Source organism: Meriones unguiculatus, chromosome X (assembly GCF_030254825.1).
Source record: "Meriones unguiculatus strain TT.TT164.6M chromosome X, Bangor_MerUng_6.1, whole genome shotgun sequence".
Classification (NCBI taxonomy): Eukaryota; Metazoa; Chordata; class Mammalia; order Rodentia; family Muridae; genus Meriones; species Meriones unguiculatus.
Window position 1 is genome coordinate 102,030,402 of NC_083369.1, and position 25,314 is coordinate 102,055,715.

General features: G+C 37.0%; 1 protein-coding gene and 1 non-coding gene across 8 annotated transcripts in view; one reads left to right on the forward strand and one right to left on the reverse strand.

Annotated features, from left to right (window-relative positions):
- Atp11c (ATPase phospholipid transporting 11C) overlaps positions 1-25,314 on the reverse strand; it is a 223,876-nt gene that overhangs the window by 25,921 nt on the left and 172,641 nt on the right. For all 7 annotated transcript variants that reach the window (XM_060375287.1, XM_060375285.1, XM_060375286.1 and 4 more), the window contains 4 exons: positions 20,895-21,069; positions 12,842-12,944; positions 11,409-11,554; positions 482-541 (listed from right to left, as the gene is read on the reverse strand). In XM_060375287.1, coding sequence (XP_060231270.1) covers positions 482-541; positions 11,409-11,554; positions 12,842-12,944; positions 20,895-21,069 — 484 coding nt within the window. The remainder of the gene's footprint in view (positions 1-481; positions 542-11,408; positions 11,555-12,841; positions 12,945-20,894; positions 21,070-25,314) is intronic.
- Positions 7,775-7,880, forward strand: LOC132650186 (U6 spliceosomal RNA). Its single transcript, XR_009588578.1, has one exon. It is a non-coding gene; the product is annotated as a U6 spliceosomal RNA (small nuclear RNA).

Consider the following 25,314-nt stretch of genomic DNA (forward strand, 5'->3'; position numbering starts at 1 on the left):
TTCCCTAGGGTACTCAGGTCTCTGTCTACATGTTGTCTTATTAGAGAGATTGCTCTAAACAGCTCTTTTAAAATAGTAGCCCCTCATCTTGTCACAGTATATCCTTTCATTATTACTTCATATTTTTATTACACTTTATTTTTTCCCTTCAAAGCACTGATATAGTGTCCCACATGATGTATTTATGTGGGATAAATACATCATAAATAAATTGTCTGTCTCTTCCCTATCACTATATTGTAAGCTTTAAAATGATAAGACAGTTGTTCGGATCATGCAATATCCTCAGAAAAACATTACTTTATAGCATTTATAATCAAGATAAAGCTTGCCTCTAAAGTTTCAAAATTTAGTCACAGATGCAACAGTGTGATTATCTAGCCTGGCACCATCATTAAATCGCTTATAGATTAACCCAATTTCTGAGACAATCATCTTATAGTTCTTGTAATGCTACACTTCTACTAAGAAGGACACATACCTGTTGTGAGAATCCACAGAAGAATTGGTACAAAAACTGTGGTAAAATGAAACATAGGTTCTGGAAAATATTAAAACAAAATTAGTATTTTATTTAATCAACTTTAAAAACCAAAATGGGACTGTACAAAGTCATTCATAAACACTTCTAAAGTTAGAATGAAACAAGTCTCTTTTGTAAACATGTAAAGAAATTAGTTTCAAATGTTTAATTTGCTCCCTCCTATGAAAAAGAGGATCTTACTTATGAGAACCTCTTACTATTTTTTAGTTTTTTGCTTTCTTTTTTGGATACAAAGTCCCACACTATAGTTCAAGGTAGTCAGGAACTTTCTATGTACTCCTATGTGGTCTCAAACTAATAGTTTTCCTCCTGTTTCAGCCTACCACATTCTGGGATTACAAACCTAAGTTACCATGCCTAGCTTCCTATATTCTTCTTACAAGAAAGATATGAGTTCATTTGCCATGAAGACTTACTTAATGCGTTGTCCCTTAAGTATCAATTGAATTTATACAATCACTATATATTCAAAGTGTGTATTTTATTAATTTTTTAAAATCTTAGTGCCTGTGCTAACAGTGTTCTGTTCAGAAAGTCTTTGACTATGCCCATGGGTTCAAAGCTATTCCCCACTTTCCCTTCTATCAGGTTCAGTGTATCTGGCTTCCTGGTGAGATCTTTGATCCGTTTAGAGTTGAGCTTTGTACATGGTGATAAATATGGATCTATTTGGATTCTTTTACATGCAGCTCTTCAGTTGGACTAGCACCATTTTTGAAGATGCTGTTTTTTTTCCAGGTATTTCTACCTTCTTTGAAAAAAAATTAGGTGTCCATAGATGTGCAGATTTATGTGTGGGTCTTCAATTCAATTCCATTGATTGACATTCCTTTTTTATTACTGTTTTTATTACTTTTTCATTGCTGTTTTTATTATTATAGCTCTGTAGTACAATTTAAAACTGGGAATAGTGATACATTCAGAAATTCTTTTATATTTGGGATTGTTTTCTGTTTCCATTATGAAGCTAAAATTCTCCTTTATAGATACGCTAAGAATTGTGTTGACATGGTATATACTCACTTATATAGTCCTATAAGATAGGATAAATATACTGAAATCTATCCACCTAAAGATAAACAAGAAAGAGGACCCACATTACGATGATCAATCTCACTTAGAAAGACAAATGGGATGGACATTGGATGTAGGAGCAAACAAGTAACAGGATAGGAGCCTACCACAGAGGGCCTCTGAAAGACTCTACCTAGCAGTGTATCAAAACAGATATTAAGACTCATAACCAAACCTCCAGCAGAATGCAGGGAACCAAAAAAAGGGGGGGGGGGGGAGGGAGTTAATACGACCTGGAGAGGACAGGAGTTCCACAAGGACCAAATATATCTGGGTACATGTGTCTTTTATGAGACTGTTTCTCTAAACAAGGACCATGTATGGATGCAACCTAGAGCCCCTGCCCAGATGTAGCCCTTGGTAGCTCAGTATCCAAGTGGGTACTCTAATAAGGGGAACAGGGACTGTTTCTGACATGAACTCGACGGCAGGCTCTTTGATACCCTCCCACTGGAGAAGCAGCCCTGCTAGGCCACAGAGGAGGACTTTGCAGACAGTCCTGAAGATACCTGATAAACCAGTATCAGATGGAAGGGGAGGAGATTCTCCCTTATCAGTGGACTTGGAAAGGGGCAGGGAGGAGATGAGGGTGGGAGGGTGGGATTGGGAGGAAAAGAGGGAGTGGGATACAAAGTTAACAAACTGTAACTAATATTAAAAAAAATTAAAATAAAAAAAAGAATTGTGTTGAAATTTTATGGCAATTGCATGGAATCTGTAGAGTGCTTTTGGTAGATGGTTCTTTTCACTATATTAATCCTACCAATTCAAGAGCATGGAAGATTTCTTTATCTTTTGATATCTTCTTCAAATTCTTTCCTCAATGATTTGAAGAATTTCTTTTATTGGGAGGGAGGGTAGTGGGTTTCTCTGTATAGCCTTGGCCCTCCTAGAACTGATTCTATAGACCAAGCTGGCCTTGATCCTTCTGTCTATGACCACACCCCAGCGTGCCGGGATTAAAGGTGTGCACTACCACCACTGAAGGTTTGTTTGTTTTTGGTTCTTTTGAGACAGGGTTTCCCTGTGTAGCCTTGGCTTTTCTGGACTTGCTTTGTAGACTAGGCTGGCTTCAAACTCACAGAGATCCACCTGCCTCTGCCTCCTTGAGTGCCGGGATTAAAGATATATGCCACTGCACCCAGCTGAAGTTTTTATCATACAAGCCTTGCTAAGTTAGAGTTAGCTCAAGATATTTTATGCTATTTGAGGCTATTGTAAAAAGTATTATTTCCTCAAATCCTTTCTAGGCCTGTTTGTCATTTGTATACAGAAGGGCTACTTCTTTTTTTGTTTGTTTGTTTTTTTTGTTTGTTTTTTAGAGTTAATTTTGTATCCAGCCACTACAATTAAATGTTTATCAGTTGTAGAGGTTCCCTGGTAGAACTTTAGCGTATAACATATATCATACCATCTGCAAATAACCATACTTTTGACTTTTTCCTTTACAATTTGTATCCGCTTGATCTTCTTCACTTGAATTATTGCTCCAGCTAAAACTTCAAGTATTATATTGAAAAGATATGTAGAGAGTGGAAAACCTTTCCTTGTTCTTGATTTTAGTGGAACTACTTTCATTTTCTCTGCATTTAACTTGATGTTGACTATAAGCTTGCTGTAAATTGCCTTTACTATGTTTAGGTATGTGCCTTGTATCCTCAACCTCTTCAGGACTTTTATCACAAATGGGTGTTGGATTTTGTCAAAGACCTTTTTAGCAACTAATAAGATAGTCATATGTTTTCTTTTCTTTCAGTTTGTTTATATGGTGGATTACATTGATGGATTTTCATATACTGAACCATCCCTGCATCTCTAGGATGAAGCCTACCTTATCATGGTCTTAAGGATTGATGGGACCGTAAGAATCAAGACAAAGTAGTATTCATTTTAAACAAATTATAAAACCAGGCATAGTGGTACATAGCTGTTATCCCAGTACTCAAGAGGCTGAGGCAGAACAATGCCAAGTTCGAAGCCAGTCTGGTATACATAGTGAACCCCTGTTTTAAACATATATACACATTTAAAACATCAAACCAGCATAACAACCAACTAACCTAAGGAAAACTAAAAACCAACCACACACCAAAATTCATATATAGTAAGACAGTGGCAGGCTGAGGAATTACCTTAAAGATAGATGAATGATCAGAAAACAAAGGGCAAAATTTTGAAGAGTTGGGAAATAGTGTATTCTAAAGTAATCTGGTTGGATTATGTGAAGACTGAATGAAGAAATACTTGTAACAAAAGTTCTCCATTAATTCGGAAACAATTTGAAAATGCAATGATAATAAAAGAGGTAGGGGAATGGAAAGGCTGAAAGATGGCTCAGCAATTAAGACATGATGATGGAGTTTCCATCACAAGAGATGATGGAGTTTTGTTCCCATCATCTACATGGACAAATTAACAATACCCTTAACTCCAGCTCCAGGGTAATGTGATACCACAGGCACCTCCAGTCATGTGCATATACCCACACACATATAGTATTAAATATGGATTTAAAAAAAGAATAGGGAATGTATTTTTTAATACTAAGCCAAAGGTGGCTAAAAGATTAGAAATCCTTTTTGGACAAAAGACAGCTGTATAAAAGGAGTAGTATTGAGTCAGTAGTGTAGACTGAACACAGACAGCATAATCTACATAAATAATCTAATATCCTTTGTTGTAAATGGAGTCATAACAATTTCTAACTACCCATTAACACTTGGTAAATTAAGACTTGTTTTCTTCTTTTAACAAAGAATTCATTCCATCTGGTGGCAGAGGCTTGCATTGCAGGCCAAAATCCAACTGGAGGCAAATCAAGCAATTTGGGAAAAGAGTTAGATTACCAGACAGATGTACATGACAAATGTTTATGGGGACCTCCTATCAAAGGAAGATCAAAAGAAATAATCAGTGATGTCAAGTCCAATAGACCCTAACTTTGAAGTAGATTCCTGGATTTAACCTACAGTGGGTATATAGTTCTCATTAATTCCTAGCTGTAGAAACAAAACCATTTAGTTATACCATTTCCCTGAGAACTATTTTTTTATGTATTTGTAAATGAGATACTACACCTTGCTTCCCAGGACACTTCTGAAGACTAATGAATAAATGAAGTGCTTCTAATAAACAACAACCTGTTTTACACACATGGGGTTAATTATCATCATTAAAGTTATACTCTTCCTTCTTCAATGTTTGGCCCAACAACTAGTTAATACGGCTGTCAGGCAAATCTGGCAACACACACACACACACACACACACACACACACACGTACATACATATAATCCCAAACTATCTACACATTTTCCCTTCTATATACACATAGACATCATTGATAAACATTTTCTTTCTTGTTTTGGAGACAAGGTCCCCATCACATTCTCAAACTCATATAAACCAGTTTGGCCTCAAACTCACAAAAAACACACCTTTCTCTACGTCTTGAATGCTGGAATTAAAGGTGTGTACTATACCTGGTTCATTTTTATTTTTTTTAATTTAACAAATGCACATATAGGAGCCTTAGTTATCTGGTGCTATATATAGCAAGAGTGATCACTGATGATGACTCATTTGATGGGTCAGGTGGAAACCTGGTCAAACAGTGTGAACACAGACAAAGGCTCCAAAACAGAATACCCAAGATAACGCAGACAGCTAAATGAAACAAGTAGACAGAGGATATAAAAACAAAATTCAACAGTTAGAAATACTACAATAGAAAAAAAATGAAATACTGCAAAAAAAAAAAAAAAAAGTTCAGTAAGCCAAATGATAAGCTACTTAAAAAGCATCACCAACAGAATGAAGCAAAAGGAGGACAGAATATCTGGCATTAAAGACAAGGTAGGGGACCTGACACAGACAGTGACAAAGATGAGTTAATATGAAGACAGAGAAATAGCTCAGTGAGTAAAGGCATCTGCTGACAAGCTTGGCAATCTTAGTTTGCTACCCAGGACCCATATGGTAAAGGAAAAGAACTGACTTCTTCAAGATGCTTCTACACACACACACACACACACACACACACACACACACACACACAATATATTACAATCAGAACATCTGAGATTCATGGGACACTATGAAAAGACCAAAACTATGAATCATGGGCACAGAAGAACCTTGTGTTAAAGGCACAGAAAACAGTTTTAATAAAACCATAGCAGAAAATTTCCCAAATCTGGGGAAAGAGGTGCTCATAACAGGTACAGGAGTAACTTAAAACACTCAAACAGTAAGACCAAAAAGGAACCTCTCCACATTACATTATAGTTAATACAACAAATGAGCAGAACAAAGAAACTTATAAAGGCAATCTCATCAGAAAAATACAAAGTTTCCAGAATGATGGATTTCAAGCCCTGAAAGACAACCAAACCAGATCACTGCTTCCAACAAAATTGTATGTCATAATTGAAGGAGAAAGAAAAATTAACCATTACAAAAACAAAAACAAAACAAACAACAAAAAACAGGATAAAATAATTCATAACCACTACCACTATAGAAAATATTTGAAGGAATACTTTGGACTGAAGAGAAAGATAAACACAACTACAGGCTCCAGAAAAGAATAAAGCATGTGGGAGCAATAGTTAAGCAAACTAGAAATGACAAAAATTGACATGACATCTTTTTTTTTTTTTCGGTTGTTTTTTAAGACGGGGCTTCTCTATGTAGCCTTGGCTGTCCTGGACTCTCTCTGTAGACCAGGCTGGCCTTGAAGTTAGAGCAATTTGCCTAACACAACATTTTTCAATAATATCAATATTAATGGTCTCAGTTCTCCAATCAACAAAAACAGATAAGCAGACTGACTTAAAAATGGGATCTATGCATTTGTTGCCTCCAGGAAATATACCTCACTATCTAAGACAGATACAATCTTAGAAAGTAAGGATGGAAAAAGGTACTGAAAGCAAATGAAACTGAGGGGAGGGAGCAACAATTAACACCAAAATAACAGAGAAGGTGCCTTTATTATCCTACTCACAAACAAATAATTATCCTTATTTAAAATTCTCTGTGTATGTATGTGTGTGTAACATTTGGGATAAATGATATTACAGATAAAATTGATTTAACAGTTTTCTATAGGAATTTTATCTAAACACAGCAGAATATAATCTTCTCAGCAGTCCATGGACCTTTCTTTAAAATAGAACATACAACAACAAAAAATACACAAAGTACATAGGAAAACCAATTCCTTGTACTTTACTTGACAAAAATAGCTTACAATTAGAAACCAACAGCAAGAGAAACTATAAAACATATACAAGTCACAGACATTGAAAACCTCTTTCTAAGGCAGGTGTGGTGGCACATAGCTTCAATCCCAGCACCTGAGAGACAGAGAGGCAGAAGCAGGCAGATCTCTGAGTCTCAGGTCAGCCTGGTCTACATAGTGAGTTCCAGGACAGCCAGTGAGACATAGTGAGACCCTGTCTCAAAAACAAGAATGACAAAACTAACCAACCAACCAACCAACCAACCAAACAAACAAATAAACAAATCTCTACAGAATAATGAATGGGCCACTGAAATCAAGGAGGGAGTTAAAAAAAAAAAGAATCAGAGAACTTAAAGTAAAAATACAACATATCCTAACCTGGGCTAAGTAGTCCTGAGACTGATATTTAAACCTTTAAGTATCTGCATTAAAAACATCAGATGGGGCTGAAGATTTAGCCCCATCCAGTAGGGTGCATGCTCAGCATATGCAAAGCCCTGTATTCATTCACCAACACCACATAAACTTGGCATGAAGGAATACACCTGTAATCGTAGTACCTGGGAATTAGAACCAAAGAATTACAAGTTCAACGTCATCCTCAAGTACATACTGAGTTCAAGGCCAGTCTGAGATACAAGAGAACTTGCCAAAGAGGCAAAGTAAGTGAGCTCTCAGATAACTAAGAATGTACCTTAGGACCTTGAAAAACCAAGTACACTCTGAATTAATAAAAGTTGGAAATTACTGAAATGGTCAGATGTGGTAGCACATACTTTTAATTCTAGCACTTGTGAACCAGAGACAGGTGAATCTCTGTGAGTCTAGACCAGCTTTGTCTGCATAGTGAGTTCCAGGCTATCAAGACTATATAGTGATAAACTGTATATCTCAAAAAAATAAAAACAGTGCTCATTTCAGCAGCACAGATGTAGAACTGGTAGGCTACATAAAAAATTAACATGGCCCTTGCACAAGGATGACATGCAAATTTGTAAAATGTTCCATATTTTAGGTAAAAGTTGCTAACTGTTGGTGGGACTGCAAACAAGAGTAGTCACTATGAAGCCAGTGTGAAGAATTCTTAAAAACCTAAAAACAGTTCATGTCAGAGACAGTCCTTGTTCCTGTTACAATGGAACCCACTTGTATACTGAACTTCCATGGGCTACATCTGTGCAGGGGGTCTTAGATTATCTCCATGCATAGTCCTTGGTTGGAGTATCAGTTTCAGGAAAGACCCCTGTGCTCAGATTTTTTGGTTTTGTTGCTCTCTTTGTGGACCTGTCCTCTCCAGGTCTTACTGTTTCCCACTTCTTACATAAGATTCCATTCACTCTGCCCAACAGTTGGCCATAAGTCTCAGTGTCTGCTTTGATAGTCTGCAGGGCAGAGCCTTTCAGAGGCCCTCTGTGGCAGGTTCTTAGGTTGTTTCCTGTTTTCTTCTTCTTTTGATGTCTATCCTCTTTGCCTTTCGGGATGGGGGTTGAGCATTTTAGTCAGGGTTCTCTTAATTAGTTTCTTTAGATGTACAGATTTTAGTAGGTTTATCTTATATATCTATATGAGTGAGTATATACCGTGTGTATCTTTCTGTTTCTAGGATAGCTCACTCAGGATGATCTTTTCCAGATCCCACCATTTACCTGCAAATTTCATGATTTCCTTGTTTTTTACTGCTGAGTAATATTCCATTGTGTAGACATACCACAATTTGTGCCTCCATTCCTCCACTGAGGGGCATCTGGGCTGTTTCCAGCTTCTGGCTATTACAAATAAGGCTACTACAAACATGGTTGAGCAAATGTCCTTACTGTGTACTTGAGACTCTACCTCCCCCTAAGGGGGAAGCAGCATTACCAGGCCACAGAAGAAGACAATGCAGCCACTCCTGATGAGACCTAATTGACTAGGATCAGAAGGAAGGAAAAGAAGTCCTCCCCTATCAGTGGACTTGAAGAGGGGCATGCATGCAGAGGGTGGAGGAAGGGAGGGATTGGGACAGGAGGAGGGAGGGAACCACAGGGTGGATACAAAGTGAATAAAGTGTAATTAATAAAGAAAAAAACCCTAAAAGCAAATCTACCACATGACCCAGCTGTACCATTCCTTGGCAAATGTTCAATGGACAAGAAAACCCACTCCACAAATACTTGTTCAGTTATGTCTATTGTTCTCTATTCACAATAGCTAGGAAATAGAAACAACCTAATCTAAATGTCCTTAAGCTGATGAATGGATAATGCAAAGGTGGGTACATTTACACTATGCAATATTATTAGCTGTAAAGAAAAATGCAATCAGTTTTACAGGTAAATGGAACTAGAAAGATAGCATTGAGGTGAGGTGACTCAGACCCTGAAAGACAATTGCCACGTGTTCTTTCTCACTGGAGGCCCTTAGCTCTGAATCTTCAGACATGAGTATGCATTCTGGATTAACTGTAGAAAATACAAAAGTTAAGAGGGACCACTGTCGGTGTAGGGTGCGGGGGTTGGGAGTCATAGAAAGGGGAACACAAGTACAAGTTATCTCATATGAAAATAAGAGAAATGGGGAGTCTAATTTGGAGGGAGGGGGAGATATATACAGGAGAAAGAAGGAGACCGGTAAAGTTATGATAAGGCTATTTAGAAAAAGTCATAAGCAATCATGTTTTTAACTGTATTCCTTAAAAGGACCTATAAAATATGTAAATCTGTGTATAAATGGACATATATAGTTTAAATGAAATTTTCTTATCTGGTCTGACAATGCCCCCTCCAAGAGCCAAAGACCACCTAATAAAAAAACACCAAAAATAGGCAGGAGAAGCCCTCTTTTGAATTGTTGTTCAGTTTTATCCAAGAGACTACAAAAACATACACATAGGCAATATTGGTATTGCCCTTGGTTACCACTGAGAAGAGGAGGTTTATATTTCTATTGTTAAAGATAGAGTGCATCTTCAGACAAAGGGCCTGGAGGCCCCTGAGCTGGAACTGACCTGAATGCCTAAGTTATCATGCAAACTTCCAAATGAGGGAGACAACCTACAGTCCTACCCAGGTATGATGCCAATGAACCATACTGAGAACCAGAATTGCATAATAATCCTAAGGGTGCAATAGTGGCACACATACCTTGATAGTAACTAGCATCTCTCAAATTGGCTTGGGGAAATGATAGCGGGTACTGGAAACATAGCTAAGTACTCAGGCCTAGTAAAGTCATGGATTTTGGAGAACATACGACCACCACTTTAGAAAACCAGCGCTCTAATTACATTTTAAACATTTACCTCTTATCAAGGAAACTTTTTTTTTGTTGTTTAGAAATGGACAGATAAAAAACATTACAGAAAAACACAACCAATCAAATGAGGAGCCGTAGAGCCCAGTCCCAATAGTTACATAATTCTACAAAACATCATTCATACCTAAGGCCCAGGGAACACTGAGGAAGACGTGGCAAAAAGACTGTAAGAGCCAGAGATCAGTCAATTCCCTCTCTTCTAGTACTACACCCCTAGAGTCTTACCAACATGACCACCTAAACATTAGCTGAACAAGAACAAGAACAAACATGCCAAAAGTGGATGAAGAAGGATCACAAAGTCTCAAGCCTACACAAGGAACTGCAGGTAACCAAGGAATACTGATAACTGGCGAAAGTCTTCTCTGTGGAGGAGCACACCAACTGGTTATCTAATACCAAATGGTCAGTCCTAAAAACATACATATAACTAACATTATCCAGACAGAGCAGGTTATATTCAGGAATGTCTGTCTGTCTGTATATACATATGCCTACACATATGTGCATGTAACAGCAATTAATGAAAAAAGAAGGCATGAAAGAGAGCAAGAAGGCATATATGGGAGGGTGTGGAGGAAGGAAAGGGAAGGGAAAATGATGTAATTACATTACGATCTCAAAAATAAAAGAGGAAAAAACTGAAATGAAAAGATACATACATAGGCAAAAAATCAGAATCAATGAAGCAAGCATTTGATTCTTCGAAAGGGTTAAAAAAGAGCTGGGCATGGTGGCAACATGCCCGTAATCCCAGCACTTAGGCAGGTAAATCTCTGTAAGTTCCAGGCTAGTCTGGTCTATTAAGTGAGTACAGGACAGCCAAGGCTACACAAGGAAAAACTATCTTGAAAAACAAGACAAAGCAAAAAACAAAACAAAAAACAACCAACCAAACAAAAAAAGATAAAAAAGATCCATAAATCCTTAGCTAAACAAAACATCTCTTTGGTCTAGGTTTATATGTTCTTAATGGATAGTACATTATTATATTTAATTTAGACTTTAATAAAGCTATCTTTTATATCCACAGTATTGCCTTCGTTTTGACTTACAGAAATTATATTGCAGAGCTCAGCACCGTAGTACACATCTATAATTCTAGCACCTGGGAGGCCAAGGCAGGAGGAGTATGTGCCAGCCCCAGTTATATAATAAATTTGATTCAAATCTAGACTACAGAGCAAGATCCTATTTCCAAAACAATCGCCTGCAAAAGAGCTAAATTATAAACATTTGATCACATACCTTATAGAAGAAATACTGTACAAGATGTGCTATTCTCACATAGTATAGATGTCCATGAGCCAATAACAACTTCTTTAAATGTTTAAACTTTGGAACAGAATAATCACTATTCCTGGATGCTTGACGACCTTCTTTTCCTTTAATACCTAGAGAGAGAATATCTCTATATGGTAATAATTTTACAAAATGACCCAATGCCTCATTTGTTTTTATATTTTAAGTTGCTTAAATGCTACAAACCAAGTGAGTACCTTAGGTTTATGCTTATTTTTTTTAAAAAGGTTTTAAGAATGACACTGAGACTTATCAAATAAGAGTATGTTTTACTGATGATGTATGTTAGTATAATATAAAACAATTAAGTAGAGTCATTATTTCAAGTACAAAGCAAGAAATACCCGGAGGGGGAAAAAGCTACTTAAAATTATTTAAGGCCTTCAATATATTCTTAAATATGTTCAACACTAAATCAGATATGATATTTAGGCAATTCATAGTTCTGAGTTTTGTGGTCAAGGAAACCAATTAGAAAATGAACAGCTAATAACACTCCTGGATTTTATGATCATAGGCTACTTCCACACTGGGTAATCAATGAGCAAAACTTAAAATTCCATGCTAAATCATTCTACCTCTCAGTGGGAGAAGATATTTGGGAATCTAAATATCACTATAATAATTTCCAAGATATTAATTCTATGTGCTCTCAATTCATTGTCCTATGTTGTTGAGGTGTTAGGTTGCGTGCTTAATATCAACTGGCTGGTCAAACCTTAATGAAGTTGGTAGAAAAACTGTTGGTGTAAATCAACACAAGACTCAAACACCAGAGCCTAAGATACTCATAAATACCACTGTGTAGAAAATGAACCAATTGCGATAATTTTTTAACCTCTAACAGTTAATAATCTCAAAAGAAAGAGGGCAGTAAAAGAATAGGCAGCCAGTGAGAAGTGTAAAAAACTAATAAAATACCATCCATGCTGTTAAAATTAGAACTACACAATCAATAGTGGCACATGTCAGTTTGAAAAATCCACTTTGTAATTGAGTGGTGGTGGCACACACTTTAATCCCAGCACTTAGGAGGCAGAGGCAGACCTGAGTTCTAGCCTGGTTTACAGAGGGAGTTCTAGGACTTCCAGGGCTACACAGAGAAACCCATGTCTCAAAAATTATTTTTCTAAAAAAAAAAAAAGGAAAAAGGAAAAACCCACTTAGTTTGGCAAATATAAAAATACCCTCTAATTACACTATTAGTAGGCCCTTGAAATGATCACTATTGGAAGAAATCTTTCATTAGATTAACAATTATTCCCAAGATCAAATTGCAGAAAAATAACCAAAAACAACTTAGAATTAGAGTGATTCAACCTAAAAAGCGATACTGATGATGATACATTACAGAGGCCATCACATTAAATGTTTCTTACCTATTCCCACATGGGATTCCAAAATCATACTAACATCATTGGCACCATCGCCTATTGACAGTGTTATGGGGCTTCCTTTCAAGTTCTTCACCATTCTGACAATCTAAACATTAAATAAAAAAAGAGACAGAAAAGTCAAAAGCAGAATGTGTAACAAGTCACTGGGTAAAAAAACCAAAAAACAAGTCACTGGGGTTATATTATTATTTACAACAGAAAGGTAAAGGTTGTGTGTGTGTGTGTGTGTGTGTGTGTGTGTGTGTGAGAGAGAGAGAGAGAGAGAGAGAGAGAGAGAGTCTTAATTCTCAGGTGTAAAGTAACAGTTATTTAAAATGCAACACTAGCATCCTATTTCTTTCTAGGTATATACAAACATATACATATGCTTAAAACTTTTCCTGCAATGCTTACTAAGGGCTGGCATGTTTCCTTTGTGTGTCATCATTTCACGTTATCTTTTTAGATTATATTGTGAATGTCTGAGACTGGAGGCCATAAATTGGATTTGAGGTAACATGTACAAAGCTACTAGAATGAGAATGAAAAATCAGAATAGTGTTTTGGTTACCTCTTACTCCCTCTTTTCTGAAGACATTCCTATCTCCCTTAAGAATACCCCAATGGTAATTATGGAACTTATGCTAGTTTTTGCACCTATATGTCTTCAAATTAAACACAACATGGCTTGTTCTCACTTACAGATAGTTACATTTCAAAAAGGATATCTCCTTAAAAATTTATTTATTTATTTATTTATTTATCTATTTATTTATTTATTTATTTATCTATTCATTTTGTATCCTTGCTGTAGCTCCCTCCCCCATCTACTCTCAGTCCTTCGATTCTTCCCTTTTCTTTCCCTATGCCCTTTCCCTAGTCCCCTGATAGGGAAGGATATCCTCTCATTCTATCTAAGCCTAGCCTATCAAGTCTCATTAATACTAGGTGCATGATCTTTCTCTTTGGCCTGGTAAGGCTGTGGCCCCAGGGAGAGGTGATCAAAGAGCCAGCCACTGACTGCATGTCAGAGACAGCCCATGCCCCCTTTACTAGGGAACCCACTTGGAGACTGAGCTGCCTATGGGTTTCCTCTGAGTAGGGGTTATAGGTCCTCTCCATGTATGGTCCCTGGCTGGAGTATCAATCTCCACAGGATCCCCTGGGCCCAGGTTTTTTGGCTCTGTTGGTCTCCTTCTGAGGCTCCTGTCCCCTCCCCACCCTACCCCGGGTACCACTATGTCCTCTCCAGGTTTTTCTATCTCCCTCTTCTTCTATAAGGTTTCTGGCACTCTGCCTAAAGTTTGGCTATGAGTCTCAGTATCTCCTTCAATAACTTGGTTGGTAGTATTTCAGAGGTCCTCTGTAGAAGGCTCCTGTCCTGTTCCTTGTCTGCTCCTACTTCCGATATCTACCCTGTTTGCCCTTCTGAGTGAGGTTTCAGTTTCCCTAGGGTCCTCCTGGCTGCTTAGCTTCTTTAGGACTATAGATTTTAATATGTTTATCCTATATTATATGTCTAATATCCACTTATAAGTGAGTATATACCATATGTGTCTTTCTGCTTCTGGATTACCTCACTCAGGATGATCTTTTATAGTTCCCACCATTTGCCTGCCAATTTCATGCTTTCCTTGTTTTTAATGGCTGAGTAGTATTCCAATGTATAGATATACCACAATTTGTGCATCCATTCCTCCACTGAGGGGCATCTGCACTGTTTCCAGCTTCTGGCTATTACAAATAAGGCTGCTACAAACATGGTTGAGCAAATGTCCTTATTGAATGGTCTTGCATCTTTTGGGTATATTCCTAGGAGTGGTATAGCTGGATCTTGAGGTAGCACTATTCTTAATTTTCTGAGGAAGCAACAAATTGATTTCCAAAGTGGTTGTACCATGTTACATTCCCACCAGCAATGGAGGAGGGTTCCCCTTTCTCCACAACCTCTCCAGCCTGTATTGTCACTTTGATTTTGATCTTAGCCATTCTGATGGGTGTGAGGTGGAATCTCAGGGTCATTTTGATTTGCATTTCCCAAATGACTAAGGACTTGAGTATTTATTTGAGTGTTTCTCTGCCATTCTAGATTCCTCTATTGAGAATTCTGTTTAGCTCTATGCCCCATTTTTTAATTGGATTACTTGATTTGTTGGTGTTTAACTTCTTCAGTTTTTTATATATTCTGGATATTAGTCCTCTGTCAGATGTAGAGTTGGTGAAGATCTTTTCCCATTCTGTAAGCTATCATCAAAATGGGTATCTTAACAGAACACCAACAACACAGGGTCTAAGGTCAACAATCAATAAATGGGACCTCATGAAACTAAAAAATTCTGTAAAGCAAAAGACACTGTTGTCAGAACAAAATGACATACTACAGACTGGGAAAGGATCTTCACCAACCCTATATCTGACAGATGGCTGATATCCAGAATATATAAAGAACTAAAGAAGTTAAAAAGCAACAAATCAAGCAATCCAATTAAAAAATGGGGTACGGAGCTAAACGATTCTCTGTAAATGAATATAGAATGGCAGAGAAACACTTAAAGAAATGTTCAATGTCCTTAGCCATCAGGGAGGTACAAATCAAAACGACCCTGAGATTTCACCTTACACCCATCAGAATGGCTAAGATCAAAAACAAGTGACAACACATGCTGGAGAGGTTGTGGAGAAAGGGGAATCCTCCTCCATTGATGGTGGGAATATAAACTTGTACAACAACTTTGGTGCTTTCTCAGACAATTAGGAATGGTGCTACCTCAAGATTCAGCTTTACCACTCCTGGCCTATATCCAAGAGATGCTCAGGTACACAAGGACATTTGCTCAACCACGTTCGTAGCAGCTTTATTCGTAATAGCCAGAACCTGGAAACAACCCAGATGTCCCTCAATGGAGGAATGGATGCAGAAATTGTGGTACATTTACACAATGGAATACTACTCAGCAATTAAAAACAAGGAAATCAAAAAATTTGCAGACAAATGGTGGGAGCTAGAAATTATCATCCTGAGCGAGGTATCCCAGAAGCAGAAAGACATACACGGTATATACTCATAAGTGGATACTAGACCTATAACATAGGATAAACATATTAAAATCTATACACCTAAAGAAGATAAACAAGAAGGAAGACCGGGGTAAGATGATCAATCCTTACTTAGAAAGAGAAATGGGATGGACATTGGAAGTAGGAGCAAACAAGTAACAGGACAGGAGCCTACCACAGAGGGCCTCTGAAAGACTCTACCTAGCAGTGTATCAAAGCAGATGCTGAGACTCATAACCAAACCTTGGGCAGAGTGCAGGGAATCATATGAAAGAAGGGGGAGTTATTTAGATCTGGACAGGACAGGAGCCCCACAAGGACCAAATATATCTGGGCACAGGGGTCTTTCCTGAGACAGATTCTCTAAACAAGGACCATATATGGATACAACCTAGAACCCTTGCTAGGATGGAGCCTGTGGTAGCTCAGTGTCCAAGTAGGTACCCTAGTAATGGGAACAGGGACTGTCTCTGACATGAACTCAGTGGCTGGCTCTTTGACCTTCCCACCCCAGAGGGAGGAGCAGCCTTGCTAGGCCACAGAGGAGGACATTGCAGCCAGTTCTGATGAGACTTGATAGGCTAGGGTAAGAGGAGGAGGAGGAGGAGGAGGGGGAGGAGGAGGAGGAGGAAGAGGAGGAGGAGGAGGAGGAGGAGGAGGAGGAGGAAGAGGAGGAGGAGGAGGAGGAGGAGGAGGAGGAGGAGGAGGAGGAGGAGGAGGAGGAGGAGAAGAAGAAGAAGAAGAAGAAGAAGAAGAAGAAGAAGGAGAAGAAGGAGAAGAAGGAGAAGAAGGAGAAGAAGAAAAGGGGTATCTTAAAGATGGTGAGTTTGTACAAAAATATTTAAGACAGGTGTACAAATTCTGTCACTTTTTTTAAAAATAATTTTTATTTTTTTATATTAACCACAGGTTACTTACTTTGTATCCCAGCTGTAGCCCCTTCTCTCATTCCCTCCCAATACCACCCTCCCTCCCTCATCTCCTCCCTGCCCCTTTCAAAGTCCACTGATAGAGGAGGTCCTCCTTCCCTTCCATCTGATCTGAGTAGCTCATCCAGATGTAAAAATGATGCAGTGTGGCTCAGTGTTGTGTTCAGGGAAAATACTGAATAAAAAATGTTTACCTCTGGTGCTGTTAAAGATTTCTGCTTTACAGTTCTTTAAAACTTCCTGGGAAAGTTACTTGTGAAAAATATTTGGGTCAAAGCTATCTTCAAACTGTTTCAGATAGTCATTGCTTTCATTTTTCCCTTCCTTCCTTCCTTCCTTCCTTCCTTCCTTCCTTCCTTCCTTCCTTCCTTCCTTCCTTCCTTCCTTCCTTCCTTGTTTTTCCCTCTCTTTCTCTCTTTTCCTTCCATCCTTTCTTTCTTTGTTGATGTAGGTTTCTCTGCATAACAGGTCTAGCTGTCCTGGAACTCTCTCTGTAGTCCAGGTTGTTCGATATTGCCTGCCTCAGCCTCCTCAGTACAGGCATCAAAGGCATGTACCACCATGCACAGCATTTGCTATCTATTCTTAAGACCCTGTGGGATTTAGTAGCCTTAACAAGACATGAATGTTTCAGCTGCTAAATAACGCTTTCTTAAACAGTTTGTCCCTTGATTTTTCTAACTGGTTTGCATAAGTAAAATTCATTTTCAATATAAATGAAATATATAAATAATTTATGCAAATAAAGTATACCATAGTATTTTCTTTATATATGACTAAGATTTTAGCTGGGTTAAAAACATTAAGAGAAATCCTACATATCCAATTTCACTTAATATAAAAAATGAAGTGAAATGTTAGTTTTTGCCTGATCGCTCCCTTTAATTTTTCCTACAAAGAACTTTGAAGATTGTCAGAAATTATCTCTTATTTTTGTAAGAGAAAGACCTAAGGATAAAGCTAAAAAAATCAAACTCAACTCAGTTTTGATGGGTTATAATAATTTGCACTTGAAATACAATGTACAACAATGACTTGTACCTCAAGGATTAAAAATTGTAGACTGGAAGACAGTAAAATTATCAAGGGTGACAACCTTTGCAAGAAAAGTACAGGTTAGTTTGAATGATTATAATGTGTCCTTATGGTAAAAGGATTTATGGTCACTGACTATAAAGTCATGAAAGAATTGGTAAGGTAAATATGGAGTTTTTCCCCTAATTAAGTTCCCCAAATTAAGAGTTTTGCTCTAAACTATAGGTAGCTTTCAAGAATAAGAGTTTTGCTTTAAACTATAGGTAGCTTTCAAGAAAAAGAGGTACTTTAACTAAAAGTAGCTTTATTCATCAAGTATAAATATAGGCAACATACCATTCAAAACAATATACTAATATCAAAAATAAAGAGGTATGGTCATTGAAAAGCATGTAAACGAAATAGATTAGTTACCAATATAAGTATATTTAGATAAACAGATAAATAATAAAGATAAAAATATGGTATCTGTATAGGAGTATCCTATACAGATATATATAATTATCCAATTATCCATATAAAAGCTGGTGAGATTGCTTAATCGGTAAGGACATCTGATACCAAGTCTTACGATCTGAATTTAATCACTGAAAGTCATGTGGAAGAGTGAAAGAACAGAATTCTTCAAATTGTTTTCTTATCTCCACATGGGCACCAAGGTACATGTACCACACAATAAATAAGTGAATATATAAAAAAATTAACTTTCCATATGAAAGCTCATAATAACAAAGATGAAGAAAGTATTTTCCAATTAGGCAATATTTTACAGATTAAAGCAAGATTTAAATTATGGGATACTAGTATAATTTGTGTGTATAGGGAAAAAAATAGGGTATTCCTAGAGAAAAGGAGTGACATTCTAAAGACACACAGGCAAGTAAGAATAGCAAACACTCATAAAATAGGTCTGGTGTAACCAAATCAATGATTTTTCATATATAAATAACAGATTCAGATCAACATGGAAAAATACTGTTCAAGTAGCAGCAGAGTACAAAAGGCACTAGTAGACAAGAAATGAAGAGGAAACAAAGGGAAGCTAGGAGGGTAGTTACAGATGAACTTTAATGAGCTCTGGAAAGAAGTGAGAAGAAAGAAACAGTCAAAAAAGACTAGTGAAGTGTACTTGAAAATACACTTTGATAGCTAAAGCCACATAGAAGAGTAAAGCATTAGAAAAGTCAATAAATAAAGGTTTTGAGTTTAGAAAGTTAAAATTATAGTAAGCTTGGATACAGGAATAATAGGAGATATAAAGGAAAATGAGAGTTAAAACTTCAGAAAAAGCAGAATTGGAACAATAAGGGCAAATCCAAGAAGATGGGTTTGTAAGAATCTAATGAAGTAGAATACCACAGATTTAGACAGAATGTAATGAGTTAAACTATATGGACCCAAGGTATGAGGAGGTAATAGCATAGAAAAAGTTAGTGACAAATATAAGCTATACTTATTGCCTATGTGTGGCATGGAGTGCCTCAGTGTGGAAGGAGGGTCACTGTGAGTTCAAAGCCAGCCTCTTCTAAATATTGAGTCCAAGATAGCCAGGCATACACACAGAAACCCTGTCTCAAAAATAAAATAAAATAAAATAATATACTGAAGCCTGAACCACAAGATACCCCATGTTCTGAGAAGGAGAAACAATATGAGCAACACCAAAATGTTTCATGAAAATGAGAGCCATGACAAAAAAAATAGGTAGAACAGCCTATAATGTGAGACTTAGGGCATAACATAAAAAATGGTTCCAATAATAGGAATGAAATACAACAAGGGAAGAAACAAACTGTTTAAGAAAATTATAAACTGTAATGTGGACAACATGTCTTTAACATCAGTCCATATTACAGCTTGCTTTAATGGTTTGCTTATTTCTGACTTGAATAACTGTTATAAAAAGCAAACCATTTAATTATCCATTTAAGTGCTGAGAGATTTACATTATTTCCTTTTTATAGATACAAGTTATAGTATTAATTAAATTGCTTGTGTAGATATAATTATTTAATTGTTGTGAGGGGCTAGATTTTACTTTTTAGACTTCTCTAAAATGTTTTCCAAAATAAAAAATATAAAATCATAATATCTCAAAAAAATAAAATTGTAAGATCTGTCTTAACATATGAGAATTAAATGTAATAGTAGGGAATCTAAATGGAGATGTCTAGCAGACAGCTAAAAACAGGAGACTTAATCTTAAGAAAAAGCCAGGACTAGAGCTATTATCAACAGAAGGCAGAAAAATAAAAGAGTTAATTTAGAGAGAGAGAGTCCATAAAGTGAAAGGTAAAGAAAAATTTTGCAACGGGAAAAAATATAAAGCAGATAGAAAATACAGAAAGATGCTCAATAGTAAAGAGCACTTGCTCTACTACTACCTGAGGACCTAGCTTCAATTCTCAGTAACCACATGGCAGCTCACAAATGTATGTATCTCCAGTTCCAGGCTTCTGATGCCATCTTCTGGTGTCTCTAGACACTAGGAACCCAAGTTATGCAGATATGTATCCAGGCAAAATACTTCCATTCATAACAATAAAATGAAAAAAATTTTAAAAAGTACAGGATAAAATGAAATGAAAAGATACTACAATGGTAAAGAGGAGGAAAATATCAGCATTTTGGGCAAGCACAGATCAAGGAAGAACTTGAGGAGAATGTCAATGGTAGTATCAAACTCCAGTAGAGAAACCAACCAAAAAGAGAATACTGCTCAAGGAACTGGGGTAGGTTGAACTGTAACCAAGCCAGTAGAGTAGTAGAGAAGAAAATAACAAGATACATAAGGCTAATAATGCCATGAAGAGGAAATAACCCTGGGCAGAGGTAGTAGGAAGTAAGTACTCATTTGAGAAATCTAGAAAGGTAAAGAAATAAATGGTCAGCAAGCTTGAGAGTACAAGGTACAGTATGAGTTTAAAATAATTTGAAATAGACTACAGAGTTTGTTCACAAGGAAGGAAAACCAGGGAGAGAAATGACAGGTGTACAGAGGACCCAGAATGGACAATTAACTAATATCTAGTTACCTGGGCTTTTTGTAATGGTGCCATCCGGCAGCAGAGCACTGCAGTGCATTTCATACATATTTGTAGGAAAATGCTTTTATAGTTGTTTGAACTAGAGTCTTGACTAGAATTTAGTATGAGTGACAATGTAGAGCCATCAATGATTAATCCATATTCCTGATGTTCTGTCCATGCTCTGAAAAAGATTTTTAAAAAATGTGTTTTTATCTCTTATACAATTAAAATTGAGACCTTGACTTTTATTTTGTTTTGAGACAGATCTCACACAGCTCAGGCTGGCCTTCAACCTCTCTGTAGTTGAAGACATCCTTTAACTCCCTGATCCTCCTGTCTCCATTTCTTAAGTTCTGGGACTACAGCATGCTCCACCATAATTTGCTTGATTCTGAGTTTCACAGAGACAAGTCATCAGTTCTAGTTTCCTTTATCACCCCGAAGGATGAATTGTCTCAAACAGCAGTACAATACTGAGTTTTGGTTAGAAAAGCTATATAGGAAGAAAATGAAGATGCTGGACTGGCAAAGAGGGAGAAAATGTCAGCACTGTGGTAGATGTCACAGTAATCAAGAAACAGAGTTGGTGTTTTAAAATGTTTATTGTGTGTGTGCGCATATGCACAAGCCCATATGGCACATGTGTGGAGGTCAGATGGAAACTTACTGGACTTGGTTCTGGAGATCAAATTCAGGTCATAATGCTTATGCACCAAGTACTTTTAGCTGATAAGCTATTGCATTGGCCTAAGAAAGAGAATTCTAGGGAAGATGTAATTGATAATGTGAACTTCAGTAGAGAAATGAGAAAGAAAACAAAAATAGATTATACCAAATTTGCCTATTAAAAAGCCTGTAGAGTAGTAAGACTAGAAATAACAGGGTATAGACAGCTAATACTGCCATGAGGAGCAAGTACTCCCAAGACAGTTGATTCTACGCTCTGAAAGTTATAAAAGTAAAAGTGGTTGTACAGTCTGACTGTATAGGGAAACAGAGAAAAGATAAAATAACTCAAGAGCAAGCAAATATAGCATCTAAGCCTGACTGACAAAAAGTAATGCATAGAACATGCTTTCTCTTTTTTTTTTTTTTTCATGCTTTCTCAAATAGGGCAAAACATCAAGAAGCTATAGTTAGTGCTCATTAAAGGACATTATAGAAACACATACATATATCACTTAAATAAATGCTACTTTATATCACACTGTGGTTCTTAACCCTAGCTTACCTATATTAAAAAATGTCCATGACTGTCTCCATTTGTAGACTAATTAAATCTAAAAATATTGGGCAAAGCTTGGTACTGCACAATTATGTTTTAAAGGTTTCTTAAGACTGTTCTCATGTTTAACTATGAATAAGACACATCTGGTGCCAAGAAAACAAGAAAGATGGACGTAGGAGGATCAAGCGTTGAAGGCCAGTCTAGGCTACATGAACCCCTGTCTCAAAATCAGTTCCAATCCCATGATAACACAGTAGCTCTCTAAAACTAACAAAGCAAACAACCAACCAATTAGCTAAACAGCAAAGTCATAAATATGGGATGGGGATTTGTAGGCAGGAAGAGGGGGTAATAGAGGTGGTAGAGAGATTTGGGTGGCTCACAATAATCTGAATGCACATTGTGGTAGTTTAAATAATAGTACCTCTAATAGGCTCTGACATTTGAACACTTGGTATCAGGTTGGTGGCACTGTTTGGGGAGGTCTAGGAGATGTGGCATTGCTGGAGGAAGCATATCACTGGTTTCAAAGCTTCATGACATTTCCATTTATTTCTTTCTCCTTTGTGCTTTCAATAAAAGATGTAATCTCAGCCTGGCATGGTGGCAGATGGTGATCTTTAATCCCAGCATTCAGGGAGTCACAGGCAGAGGCGGGTGGATAGCTTTGAGTTTAAGGCCAGCCTGGTCTAAAGGATAGTCAGGGCTACAAAGAGAAACCCTGTCTCAAAAACCCAACCCAACTCAAACAAAAACATAGGCTCTTAGCTTTCTGCTCCTCTTGTCATACCTCTGACCTGCCATCAGAGATTCTTAATCCAATTATTCAGCTTCTATAAGTTGCATTAATAATGGTGTTTTGCCACATCAGTAGTAATGTAACTAATATACATATAACACAAGTATGAAGCATATATGAGTGTATGTGTGCATGTACAAGAAAATTTACAACAGCAAATTGGGTAAATTTTCTGTTGCAATTAGAGGAACAAAATAGCATCCATTTAATTTCTGCTCAAGCAATGTTCAGTGCCCTTTGAGAATCACTCCAATAGAAGCAGTAGATACAGGAAAATTTCATAGTTATAGATTTAGTTGTCTACTCCAATGCTATTCAAAGTTTAGTGTACAGAGGGGCTACCTGGCTATGTTATTAAAGTACATATTCTAATTCCATAAGTCTTAGTGAGATCTTAAATTCTCCATTTTAACCACCAGCACAGTGGTAATAAATACTCTTGTATAAGCCAAACTTTGAAGAGCAAAAATTTAATGTACTCATTGGTCTTTTATTCTGTATTTCTTTGTATTTATCTACATTTTCTTTCATAATTTTGTAGGCATATGTTATTTAGTAATTAAAGGGCCATCAATCATGCTTACTTAGTAAGTCAGATAGCTCAGTGTATAAAGGCACTTGCTACCCAGTTGATGACCTAAGTTTGATTCCTGGTCCCATATGTCTGAAGAGAACTGACTCACATAAATTGTTCTCTTACCTCCACACAAACATACAGTGGCAAGTTTATGACCCTCCCACAAACAAACTCAATGAAACTGTTCTTTTTCTTTGCTTATTTAATCGGGGCTCACTTACTGAGCAGAAATATTAGTAAACACCAGTTACAAATAGGACATACAGAGAAATTTATAATAACATTTATTATTATTATTATTGTTGTTGTTGTTGTTATTATTGAGGGTTGGATATATGGTTTAATAAGGATGTTTGCCTAGCAGATAAGTGGTTCGGGGTTCAATCTCCATTATAAAATTAAAAAGAATTACTGTCTAATCTTTCCTTGGACAACAGAAAATCCCCACAGAATAACAGAAGTATACATAAGGGAACATACACAAACAAACAAGACAATAAGTGGTACACACTCAGTTATTGAGACAATAAATCCACCCTGGAGGTCAAGTCTTTGTGAGGTGTGATACTTGGAAGTTACATTTAATGCACAGAAGAAAGAAGTGAATGGAGAAAATGTGTGGTGGGTACAACAGAGAGCAAGTTAATTCTACTTCAGGCCTTTGGTATGACCTGAGTGTCTTTGGCTAATGGATAATTACCAAAGGTTCCATGATAAAGTTGTGATACGGGAAGTGCTTTCATTAAAGACTTCATCAGGCAGAGGGGCTTAAGGGGTTGAATACGTATGATGCTAGGTGTATGATTTGAAATATCAGTAGTAACTGGAGCATTGCTAAGGCTTGTTGGATAATATGAACTGGTAAAAGGAAAGGGACAAAGCTGGCAAAGGGAATTCTGGATGTGAAGTCTATTAACTTAGAAAAAGACTATGCTAATTCTAAACACATAACTAGGAACAGAGAACAAACATGAATTAAGTTTTCCACAATGCTTGGCTTATTCAAAAGAACTACACAGTCACTGAATGGAGCTATGGACTGACTCATTTTCTTTCAAAAGTTATTAAAGGCCTATCCTCATAGTGATGATATTAGAAGGCGGGTCTTTGAGAGTTGATTAGGTCATCGAGAACAGGCCCTTCCTGATGGGATTTGTACTTGTTATGAACTTAATTGTGCCCTCAAAATTCTGAGGCCCAACCATAAACGTGATGTTATTAGGAGACAAGGTCTTTGGGATTAATAAGTTTTAACTGGGTTCACCTATTGGGTTAGCTTCTTTCATTTGAAGAAAAGACACCAGAATAATCTGAAAGTACTTACCAAAACATTTAATGGATTAAACTTTTGGCCTTTAGAACTGTGAGAACCATATCTAGTCACTGTCTATGGTGTTGCTATGGCAGCCTAAGCAAACTAAGAAAAACTGACAAGTAGCATGTGCTGTACTTTGAACCAACTGTATATATTATTTGACTAAAGAAAGAAAAGAAACATTTGTCATAGGCAAATGAAATGAATATGCAATCTCACTGACTATCAGATATCAGAACAACTATAGCTCTTTCAATGGGTCATAGCCTTACGAATTTAACTTACTAGTTTTTAAGCTTGTTTAAATATCAGCTATGTAGAGTATGTATAAGCTTAGCTGCTAAAAATCAGGTTTGAAATTATACAGACTTGTTCAATTCTTTTTTTTTTTTCAATGCAGTTTATTCAGGAACCTTGAACAATCCTCGGACCCTGGGGAAAGCCAGCCCACAGCTTAAATAGCCTCTAGGTAGCCAACCCAGGCGTGCCACGTGGGCAATGCAGATA